The 12777-nt window shown below is 41.1% G+C and overlaps 1 gene segment (V, D, J or C) and 1 further gene; both read left to right on the forward strand.

The window, feature by feature from the left end:
• Nucleotides 1-12777, forward strand: part of Tcra (T cell receptor alpha chain) — a 1796232-nt gene that overhangs the window by 149297 nt on the left and 1634158 nt on the right.
• Nucleotides 3499-3950, forward strand: Trav3-1 (T cell receptor alpha variable 3-1). The segment is given in 2 exon segments: nt 3499-3624; nt 3660-3950. Coding segments are annotated over 2 exon segments (417 nt in total).

A 12777-nucleotide genomic window follows, 5' to 3' on the forward strand; every position in this document is an offset into this window, starting at 1 on the left:
TCCTTTCTTAATTCAGTGTCTTCTATTGGGATTGCTTACAGGATTATGAGTAAGAGGTTATTTGCAGGAGCATGAACTATTTATCAGGGGCTGAATTATTGAAGAAAACATTTCTCGCAGCCATCAACTGCCTATAAATCCTCAGGTAGGGCCCCATCCCATGAATCCCTTCCCCTCCGTGGTTGGATGTTGACAGGCCCCAATCTCGTGCAGAGAATCAGAGCAGCTGTGAGTTGAAGAGTCCCACACCACATCATGCCCAGAAGATAGTGTCCCAGCAAACTGCATTCTGTTGATAAGGTCTTTTATTCTTTCTACACTGTCTTCTGTGCTATTATGTGAGCCTGAGAAGGAGGAATATCAATGTCCCACTCATGGTGGTGTGTTGCGTATAGTTTTAAAAAGCTACCACCTCTGCCCGGAATTGGACCACACTCTGGCCCCTCCTGGCTTCCCTTTTGTTCTACCTGGCATTATCTCCATGAGAGACCATGCTACCAGCCCCCACCTAGCTTCCCTGAATTGTCAGGTAAAACACACACACACATACAGCTTGTTACTTTAGAATTTGTCTTCTTGGCACAATTGCTGGGCACAGATATCTCCTACCTTGCCACACCCACTCAGTGCTCTTACTAATTTATTATCTTCATTTCTCTACTTTTCCTAATTGTCAGTGGTTAGTCCCACCTAGCCTCTGCCAAATTCCTTGGCCACCTGTCTTTAGTGGAGGCCACAACCCCAGCTCTCCTGGAGACCTCACATGGTTGCTGTGCTCTCCTGTTTCAAAACATGGTAGAAAGCCCTCTCTTCTCTGTGTCTGCCTTTTCCTCCTAGGACCCGGAAGTTCCATCTATACCTTCTGCCCCGCAATTGACCCCTGGCCTTCTTTACTGACAAATCAAGAATTAATTGGGGAATAGGATGTTTGTATGAGAACCTGCCCTTAGAGTGGTAGTTTCTGATGTCACTGCTTTGGTCAGTGTTGGGTCTCTGTACTATCAAGGTTCAAAGAAAAGAAGAGAAAAGAAAAGAAAAAAGAAAAAGAAAAGAAAGGAAAGAGCTTCAGGGGATAAGTATAATCTTCTAGATGGCAACTAGGTGTGTGCACCATGCCCCTGTTCAGCTTGACTTAATTTTGAGTTCCTAGAAGTTCATCCTCATGTTCAGCCTCCTTCTTTGAACCAACCCACTGAAAGGACATTGGAGTAGCAATTTTGAAACCTCAGTAAAAATCGGACTATAGTTTTAGGTTTGGATTCTGAATTGATAGAGAACCAGCCATCAGTAGGGAAATCTTTGTAATAGACCTTCACACACACACACACACACACACACACACACACACAGAGCTGGAAGAAACATGTAGTTGTTTATAGTCTTTCAATTACTGGCCTAATATTTTATGTCATCTTTGCAATAAAAGGAAGCCACATATCCATAACCTCAGGGTATTAATGACTTCTCTATTACTTCGCCAAGGTGTTTATAGAAGAAAGAGTTCCCTTGGAGTTTACAGCTGCCCATGCTGCCAGAGTGGAGGAACCAGGCACTAGGCAGTTGAAACAGCAGCTGAGAGTTCACATCTTGAATCACACACAAGAAGCAGAGGACAAACTGGGGATGTTTCATGGCTTTTTGTGAGAGGGCAAGACTGAAGAGGTTCCTACACCTTGTAGTCTTGCTGAGTCCATTTTAGGTTTAACTAGAATTTGATTTCCTTGATGGAGAATTCTGTGGAAAGTTACATAGCTCTATTCTAGGAACCCAAGATCAAAATGTCCTAGCTAAGTTATCTGTTAAATTACCTCATTGCACTTACCCCCTTCCTCTAACTACTTAGCTTCTGTTAAACTGCTTACTTTTGACAAGCTCCCTTGAAGCTGCTGAGAAAAATTCAAGGACATGGTTTCTGCTTTAAAAAACCCTGTGCTATAGATACTCCACAGTATATTTAGGATCTGAAAACCTGGGAATAGTCCCAGATATCTGGAATAAAGACTTTGAATTGGCTATAAACTGTGTCCCATCTTTTGTGGGATCCCCATAATATTTTGAAACCCCAAAGCCTGCTCACAGGGATATACTTCCTCCAGAAAAGTCACCCCCTTTAACTCTCCTAAATAGCTACCAACCAGGGATCAAGGATTCAAATGCTATTCAGGGATGTTTTGTTCCAATTATCACACTTAGATAATCTATAGTTGAAGAGGAACAATTTCAAAATCATGTTAGATTTCTCCTCACATTCTAAAGGCTAACTTTCTGGTTGGAGGGAACTATTGTTATTAACACTTGCAACTGTACTTGTATTCTATTGCTGTGATAAAAGCCATGACCAAAAACTAGTCATGAGAGGAAAATATCTATTTCAGCTCAACTTCAAGGTCGTATGTAGTCCATCATCGTGGGAACTCATAGCAGGAACTGATTTAGAGACCACATAGGAGTTCTGATTACTGATTTTTCTCCTCATGGCTTGCTTAATATGACTTCTTCTACAACCCACTAACTACTACCTGCCAAGTGGTGGCACCACCCACAGTGAGCTGGGCTCTTCCACATAAGACAATGCCCCAAGATATGTGGGCATGCCAGTCTGATAGAGGTATTTTCTCAGTCGAAGTTCTCTCTTCTCAAATGATCATGGCTTGTGTTGTGTTGACAAAAAAAAAAAAAAAAACTAACCAGCACAGTAACTTAGCCACTTTTATTAAAGGATAGTCCACAACACTGCTTATTTCTTGGGATTGGGAAAATACCAGTGGTTGAAGGAGCAAATCCTGCAATATCACATGTATGACATACTTTGTGAGTCTCTGTCCCTTGGTCCAATATTTGAGCTTAAGTTCTTTTCATAGGTGGTGTTTTTGTCTGTGAGAGATGAATAAAGATGATCTGATACCCAGCTGGTTGCTACCGTTACAATCTAAAAGTAGGATGAGGAAGACGACTTTTCCTTTCATTTGCTTAGCAGAATAAATGATACCAGTTCCCTGATCTCAAGCAGGCTACTCCTGTTGTTCAGCAAGCATGGAACACACCCAGCTTTCCTGAAAGATCTGGGCAGTGTGCAGAGAACATGAAATTCAATTCTGTATCTTTTCACCGTGTTTGTTCTCCATTACATGATGCCAATTTTGATATTGGACGCACTTGGAACTTACTTTATTGACTTACTATTTAGTGTCCTGGAGGTATAGGTTCAAAGAGGACTGCAGCAGCTGGTGCAGAAGGAAGGAGCTGTCCACAAGGGGGCAGAACACCTCCGCTCCTGCAAACTCACAAAGGGATTTTTTGCTTGCCTGTCTTAAGAGCAGCCTGCAGTCAGCAGCTCTCTGTGCAGACAGGTGAAGTAGCCTCAGTGCTGTGGAGAACAGAGGAGGTGAGGTGATCACAGAGGCATCTTGTCTGGCTGAAGGCCACAGTCCAGAGGGAGAGCAATGAAGACAGTGACTGGACCTTTGTTGCTGTGCTTCTGGCTGCAGCTGAACTGTGAGTGAGAGCTTTTGGGGAACAAGGTGTTTGTCAGTGTTCATTATCAGTCTGTGGAGATAATCAGACTGGACTTCTCTAGATTGCCTGAAATCACTGTAGGGAGGAAAGCAATGGCTGGAGAATGGCAGCCTGATGGTCTTCTGCTGGTTCCTTCTGCACAGGTGTGAGCAGAGGCGAGCAGGTGGAGCAGCGCCCTCCTCACCTGAGTGTCCGGGAGGGAGACAGCGCCATTATCATCTGCACCTACACAGACAGTGCCACTGCTTACTTCTCCTGGTACAAGCAAGAGGCGGGGGCAGGTCTTCAGTTGCTTATGAGTGTCCTTTCAAATGTGGACAGAAAAGAAGAACAAGGACTCACTGTCTTACTGAACAAGAAAGACAAACGACTCTCTCTGAACCTCACAGCTGCCCATCCTGGGGACTCAGCCGTGTACTTCTGCGCAGTCAGTGCACAGTGCCCCCCAGGCACCTGCAGTCTGCACAAAAACCTGAGAATGGAGACAGGGGGCACAACTTTAAAAAAATGTTTGAAACAGATTCTTCCACTTTGTATTTTAAGTATATGAACTTCTAAAATATCCAGAAAGTTAGCTTCAATTGGACCAGAGAAGTTTTGAAGAAACTTTTTACTGAGAATGAATTTCTTTTTTTAAAATGTAAACTTTTATTATTTTATGTATATGAGTAGTTTGGCTGCATATGTCTGTCACTTGTGTGCTTAGTGCTGGCTGAGGCCAGAATAGGGCATGGGATCCCTTGGAACTGGAGTTACAGATGGTTGTAAGATGCCATGTGGGCTCTGGGAAGTAGACCTGGGTCTTCTGGAAGAGCAGCCAATGCTTTTTAAACCTTAGCCATCTTTTATTCTTTAATGATGTTTGTTAAATATTCCTTTTATTCTATTTTGAAGGCCAGGTGACTAAAGTACAATAAATGATAAGCTACTGTGCATTACATGACAATAACAGCCATATAAAGCTCAGGATCGATAAATTTAGGGCTATCTTGGTTTTTCTTTCATTTATTTGTATTTTTGAGGCAGAGTCTCACTATGTAGCCATATTTGGCCTAGAACTTGCTAGCTAAAGTTTCTACGGGTATTTTTTATACTTCCTTAGTTATTCCAAGGCATTTTGTTTTGAAGCTATTGTGAATAGATTGTTTTCCTGATTACTTTCTCAGTAGGAATGTTTGTCATTATTTTTATAAGAAGGCTAATGAGTTTTGTCCATTAATTATGTATTTTACCATTTTACTGAGAATGTTTAAAAGTTATAAGAGGGTTTTTAGTAGGATATATTTTTTAAATATGTAATATTAATATATAATATAATATAACATGTAAAATTTCATGTCCTCTGCAGATAGAGATACCAACTTTTTCCTCTTTTAGTTGTATTTCTTTTTAAATTTTTTATTGGTTATTTTATTTATTTACATTTCAAATGTTATCCCCCTTCCTTGTTTCCCCTCCAAAAAACCCCTATCCCATTCCCCCTCCTCCCTGCTTCTATGAGGGTGCTTTCCCACCCACCCACCCACCCTCCCACTCCTGCCTCACCACCTGAACATTCCCATATGCTGGAGCATTAAGCCTTCACAGGACCAAGGGCCTTCTCTCCCATTGATGCCAGATAAGGTCAACCTCTGCTAAATATGCAGCTGGAGCCATGGGTCCTTCCATATGCATTCTTTGGTTGGTGGTTTAGTTCCTGGGAGCTCTGGGGGGGAGGGAGTCTGGTTGGTTGATATTGTTGTTCTTCCTATGGGGTTGCAAACCCCTTCCACTTCTTCAGTCCTTTCCCTAACTCCTCCATTGGAATGTCCCTGTGCTCAGTCTAATGATTCGCTGCAAGCATTCATATCTGTATCGGTAAGGCTCTGGCAGAGCGTCTCAGGAGACATCCATATCAGGTTCCTGTCAGCAAGTACTTCTTGACATCAGCAATAGTGACTGGGTTTGGTGGCTGCATACAAGTTGTACTTCGTTTATTATCTTGCTTGTCTTATTGCTGCAGCTAAGACTCCTAATGCTATATTGAATAAGAGTGAAGAAAGTGAATCTCTTTGTCCTGTTCTTGATTTTCCTGTAAAGGGTTTGGATTTTTGCCCATTTAATTTATATATTGACTATAGATTTGTCATATGTAACCTGTGTTACATAGAGATATGCTCTTTCAATTACAAATTTCTTCAGGACTTTTTAAAAATAAAAGATGTTGGATTTTTGTCAAGTTTTTTTTTTCCTGTGCTTAGTGAGATAAAAATAGGATTTGTATCCTTGAATCTATTTATATAATTTATTTATTTATTTTTATTAGATATTTTCTTTATTTACATTTCAAATGTCATCCCCTTCCCCGGTTTTCCCCCTCCCGGAACTCCCCTATTCCATCCTCCCTCCCCCTGCTTCTATGAGGGAATTCAAGCACATACACACCCACTCCCACCTCCCCACCCTTGATTACCTTACATTGGGGCATTTATCTAGCCTTCATAGGAGCAGGCACCTCTCCTCCCATTGATGCCTAACAAGGCCATCCTCTGTTACATATGCAGCTGGAGCCATGTGTACTCCTTTGTTGATCGCTTAGTCCCTGGGAGCTCTGGGGTGTCTGGTTGGTTGATATTGTTGTTCTTCCTCTGGGGTTGCAAACTCCTTCAACTCCTTCAGTCCTTTCTCTATCTCCTCTATTGGGGACCCCACGCTTAGTCCAATGGTTGGCTGAGAGCATCTGCCTCTGTATTTGTAAGGCACTGGCAGGGCCTCTTAGGAGACAGCCAAAAGTTAAACTCCCAAGAATCAAATAACCCTATTAAAAATGGAGTACAAAAAAAAATGGAGTACAGAGCTAAACAAAGAATTCTCAACTGAGGAATATCAAATGGCTGAGAAGCACCTAAAGAAATTGTTCAACATCCTTAGTCATCAGGGGAATGCAAATCAAAACAACCCTCAGATTCCACCTCACACCAGTCAGAATGGCCAAAATAAAAAACTCAGGTGATAGCAGATGCTGGCAAGGGTGTGGAGAAAGAGAAATACTCCTCCATTGCTGGTGGGATTGCAAACTGGTACAACCACTCTGGAAATCAGTTTGGAAGTTCTTCAGAAAACTGGACTTAGTACTACCTGAGGACCCAGCTATATCACTCCTGGGAATATACCCAGAAGATGCTCCAACTTGTAATAAGGACACATGCTCCACTATGTTCATAGCAGCCTTATTTATAATAGCCAGAAGCTGGAAAGAACCCAGATGTCCCTCAACAGAGGAATAGATACAGAAAATGTGGTACATTTACACAATGGAGTACTACTACTCAGATATTAAAAATGATGAATTAATGAAATTCTTAGGTAAATGGATGGAACTAGAAAATATCCTGAGTGAAAATAGCACCCAAGGGACCTGAGGCTGCATTAGTTAGGAAAGCAGAAAACCCGGCCTGAGTAGGGGCACAAGCCCCTTTCGGTCCGAGCAGCACCGGGGTAGCTAGGGCGCAGAGTCGGCTGACACCTGCCAGCTACCCACAACACCCGCCACAGCATCTTAAGACTTCTGAGGATAAGGATCTGCCCAGCACGGGAGCGCTTTGCCTGAGCATCGGCAGCAGACATCTCGGTTCTGGAACCCTGCCGAATGTATCTTGCACAGACATCTTGGTTCCAGGACCCTGCCGAGTGTATCCTGCACAGCTCCAGAGAATACCAGATGGCGAAAGGCAAACTTAAGAATCCTACTAACAGAAATCAAGACCACTCACCATCATGAGAACACAGCACTCCCACCCCACCTAGTCCTGGGCACCCCAACACAACCGAAAAGCTAGACCCGGATTTAAAAGCATATCTCATGATGATGGTAGAGGACATCAAGAAGGACTTTAATAACTCACTTAAAGAAATACAGGAGAACACTGCTAAAGAGTTACAAGTCTTTAAAGAAAAACAGGAAAACACAACCAAACAGGTAAAAACCCTTAAAGAAAAACAGGAAAACACATCCAAACAGGTGATGGAAATGAACAAAACCATACTAGAAATAAAAAGGGAAGTAGGCACAATAAAGAAAACCCAAAGTGAGGCAATGCTGGAGATAGAAACCCTAGAAAAAAAATCTGGAACCATAGATGCAGGCATCAGCAACACAATACAAGAGATGGAAGAGAGAATCTCAGGTGCAGAAGACTCCATAGAGAACATCAGCACAACAATCAAAGAAAATACACAATGCAGAAGGATCATAACTCAAAACATCCAGGAAATCCAGGACACAATGAGAAGACCAAACCTAAGGATAATAGGAGTTGATGAGAATGAAGATTTTCAACTCAAAGGGCCAGCAAATATCTTCAACAAAATTATAGAAGAAAACTTCCCAACCTAAAGAAAGAAATGCCCATGAACATACAGGAAGCCTACAGAACTCCAAATAGACTGGACTAGAAAAGAAATTCCTCCCGACACATAATAATCAGAACAACAAATGCACTAAATAAAGATAGAATATTAAAAGCAGTAAGGGAAAAAGGTCAAGTAACATATAAAGGCAGGCCTATCAGAATTACACCAGACTTTTCACCAGAGTCGATGAAAGCCAGAAGAGCCTGGACAGATGTTATACAGACACTAAGAGAACACAAATGCCAGCCCAGACTACTATACTCGGCCAAACTCTCAATTACCATAGATGGAGAAACCAAAGTATTCCACGACAAAACCAAATTCACACATTATTTGCCACGAATACAGCCCTTCAAAGGATAATAACAGAAAAAAACCCAATACAAGGACGGAAATCATGCCCTAGAAAAAGCAAGAAAGTAATCCCTCAACAAAGCAAAAAGAAGACAGCCACAAGAACAGAATGCCAACTGCAACAACAAAAATAAAAGGAAGCAACATTTAGTTTTCCTTAATATCTCTTAATATCAATGGACTCAATTCCCCTATAAAAAGACATAGACTAACAGACTGGCTACAAAAACAGGACCAAACATTCTGCTGCTTACAGGAAACCCATCTCAGGGAAAAAGACAGACACTACCCCAGAGTGAAAGGCTGGAAAACAATTTTCCAAGTAAACGGTCTGAAGAAACAAGCGGGAGTAGCCATTCTAATATTGAATAAAATCGACTTCCAACCCAAAGTTATCAAAAAAGACAAGGAGGGACACTTCATATTCGTCAAAGGTAAAATCCCCCAAGAGGAACTCTCAATCCTGAATATCTATGCTCCAAATGCAAGGGCAGCCACATTCATTAAAGACACATTAGTAAAGCTCAAAGCACACATTGCACCTCACACAATAATAGTGGGAGACTTCAACACACCACTTTCATCAATGGACAGATAGTGGAAACAGAAACTAAACAGGGACACAATGAACCTAACAGAAGTTATGAAACAAATGGACTTAATAGATATCTACAGAACATTTTATACGAAAACAAAGGACATACGTTCTTCTCAGCACTTCATGGTAACTTCTCAAAAAATTACCCATATAATTGGTCACAAAAAAGGCCTCAACAGATACAAAAATATTGAAATTGTCCCATGCATCCTATCAGACCACCATATATTAAGGCTGATCTTCAATAACAACATAAATAATAGAAAGCTAACATTCACGTGGAAACTGAACAACACTCTTCTCAATGGCAACTTCGTCAAGGAAGGAATAAAGAAAGAAATTAAAGACTTTTTAGAGTTTAATGAAAATGAAGCCACAACATACCCAAACTAATGGGACAGAATGAAAGCATTTCTTTTTTTTTTTTTTTCATTTTTTATTAGGTATTTAACTCATTTACATTTCCAATGCTATACCAAAAGTCCCCCATATCCACCCACCCCCACTCCCCTGCCCACCCACTCCCCCTTTTTGGCCCTGGTGTTCCCCTGTACTGGGGCATATAAAGTTTGCAAGTCCAATGGGCCTCTCTTTCCAGTGATGGCCGACTAGGCCATCTTTTGATATATATGCAGCTAGAGTCAAGAGCTCCGGGGTACTGGTTAGCTCATAATGTTGTTCCACCTATAGGGTTGCAGATCCCTTTAGCTCCTTGGCTACTTTCTCTAGCTCCTCCATTGGGAGCCCTGTGATCCATCCATTAGCTGACTGTGAGCATCCACTTCTGTGTTTGCTAGGCCCCGGCATAGTCTCACAAGAGACAGCTACATCTGGGTCCTTTCAATAAAATCTTGCTAGTGTATGCAATGGTGTCAGCGTTTGGATGCTGATTATGGGGTGGATCCCTGGATATGGCAGTCTCTACATGGTCCATCCTTTCATCTCAGCTCCAAACTTTGTCTCTGTAACTCCTTCCATGGGTGTTTTGTTCCCAAATCTAAGGAGTGGCATAGTGTCCACACTTCAGTCTTCATTCTTCTTGAGTTTCATGTGTTTAGCAAATTATATCTTATATCTTGGGTATCCTAGGTTTGGGGCTAATATCCACTTATCAGAGAATACATATTGTGTGAGTTTCTTTGTGAATGTGTTACCTCACTCAGGATGATGCCCTCCAGGTCCATCCATTTGGCTAGGAATTTCATAAATTCATTCTTTTTAATAGCTGAGTAGTACTCCATTGTGTAGATGTACCACATTTTCTGTATCCATTCCTCTGTTGAGGGGCATCTAGGTTCTTTCCAGCTTCTGGCTATTATAAATAAGGCTGCTATGAACATAGTGGAGCATGTGTCCTTCTTACCTGTTGGGGCATCTTCTGGATATATGCCCAGGAGAGGTATTGCTGGATCCTCCGGTAGTACTATGTCCAGTTTTCTGAGGAACCGCCAGACTGATTTCCAGAGTGGTTGTACAAGCCTGCACTCCCACCAACAATGGAGGAGTGTTCCTCTTTCTCCACATCCACGCCAGCATCTGCTGTCACCTGAATTTTTGATCTTAGCCATTCTGACTGGTGTGAGGTGGAATCTCAGGGTTGTTTTGATTTGCATTTCCCTGATGATTAAGGATGTTGAACATTTTTTCAAGTGCTTCTCTGCCATTCGGTATTCCTCAGGTGAGAATTCTTTGTTCAGTTCTGAGCCCCATTTTTTAATGGGGTTATTTGATTTTCTGAAGTCCACCTTCTTGAGTTCTTTATATATGTTAAATATTAGTCCCCTATCTGATTTAGGATAGGTAAAGATCCTTTCCCAATCTGTTGGTGGTCTTTTTGTCTTATTGACGGTGTCTTTTGCCTTGCAGAAACTTTGGAGTTTCATTAGGTCCCATTTGTCAATTCTCGATCTTACAGCACAAGCCATTGCTGTTCTGTTCAGGAATTTTTCCCCTGTGCCCATATCTTCAAGGCTTTTCCCCACTTTCTCCTCTATAAGTTTCAGTGTCTCTGGTTTTATGTGAAGTTCCTTGATCCACTTAGATTTGACCTTAGTACAAGGAGATAAGTATGGATCGATTCGCATTCTTCTACACGATAACAACCAGTTGTGCCAGCACCAGTTGTTGAAAATGCTGTCTTTCTTCCACTGGATGGTTTTAGCTCCCTTGTCGAAGATCAAGTGACCATAGGTGTGTGGGTTCATTTCTGGGTCTTCAATTCTATTCCATTGGTCTACTTGTCTGTCTCTATACCAGTACCATGCAGTTTTTATCACAATTGCTCTGTAGTAAAGCTTTAGGTCTGGCATGGTGATTCCACCAGAAGTTCTTTTATCCTTGAGAAGACTTTTTGCTATCCTAGGTTTTTTGTTATTCCAGACAAATTTGCAAATTGCTCCTTTCAATTCGTTGAAGAATTGAGTTGGAATTTTGATGGGGATTGCATTTAATCTGTAGATTGCTTTAAGCAAGATAGCCATTTTTACAATGTTGATCCTGCCAATCCATGAGCATGGGAGATCTTTCCATCTTCTGAGATCTTCCTTAATTTCTTTCTTCAGAGATTTGAAGTTTTTATCATACAGATCTTTCACTTCCTTAGTTAGAGTCACGCCAAGATATTTTATATTATTTGTGACTATTGAGAAGGGTGTTGTTTCCCTAATTTCTTTCTCAGCCTGTTTATTCTTTGTATAGAGAAAGGCCATTGACTTGTTTGAGTTTATTTTATATCCAGCTACTTCACCGAAGCTGTTTATCAGGTTTAGGAGTTCTCTGGTAGAATTTTTAGGGTCACTTATATATACTATCATATCATCTGCAAAAAGTGATAATTTTGACTTCCTCTTTTCCAATTTGTATCCCCTTGATCTCCTTTTGTTGTCGAATTGCTCTGGCTAATACTTCAAGTACTATGTTGAAAAGGTAGGGAGAAAGTGGGCAGCCTTGTCTAGTCCCTGATTTTAGTGGGATTGCTTCCAGTTTCTCTCCATTTACTTTGATGTTGGCTACTGGTTTGCTGTAGATTGCTTTTATCATGTTTAGGTATGGGCCTTGAATTCCTGATCTTTCCAAAACTTTTATCATGAATGGGTGTTGGATCTTGTCAAATGCTTTTTCTGCATCTAACGAGATGATCATGTGATTTTGTCTTTGAGTTTGTTTATATAATGGATTACATTGATGGATTTTCGTATATTAAACCATCCCTGCATCCCTGGAATAAAACCTACTTGGTCAGGATGGATGATTGCTTTAATGTGTTCTTGGATTCGGTTAGCGAGAATTTTATTGAGGATTTTTGCATCGATATTCATAAGAGAAATTGGTCTGAAGTTCTCTATCTTTGTTGGATCTTTCTGTGGTTTAGGTATCAGAGTAATAGTGGCTTCATAAAATGAGTTGGGTAGAGTACCTTCTACTTCTATTTTGTGAAATAGTTTGTGCAGAATTGGAATTAGATCTTCTTTGAAGGTCTGATAGAACTCTGCACTAAACCCATCTGGTCCTGGGCTTTTTTTGGTTGGGAGACTATTAATAACTGCTTCTATTTCTTTAGGTGATATGGGACTGTTTAGATGGTCAACTTGATCCTGATTCAACTTTGGTACCTGGTATCTGTCCAGAAATTTGTCCATTTCATCCAGGTTTTCCAGTTTTGTTGAGTATAGCCTTTTGTAGAAGGATCTGATGGTGTTTTGGATTTCTTCAGCATCTGTTGTTATGTCTCCCTTTTCAGTTCTGATTTTGTTAATTAGGATTTTGTCTCTGTGCCCTTTAGTGAGTCTAGCTAAGGATTTATCTATCTTGTTGATTTTCTCAAAGAACCAACTCCTCGTTTGGTTAATTCTTTGAATAGTTCTTCTTGTTTCCACTTGGTTGATTTCACCCCTGAGTTTGATTATTTCCTGCCGTCT

Source organism: Mus musculus, chromosome 14, assembly GCF_000001635.26.
Source record: "Mus musculus strain C57BL/6J chromosome 14, GRCm38.p6 C57BL/6J".
NCBI lineage: Eukaryota > Metazoa > Chordata > Mammalia > Rodentia > Muridae > Mus > Mus musculus.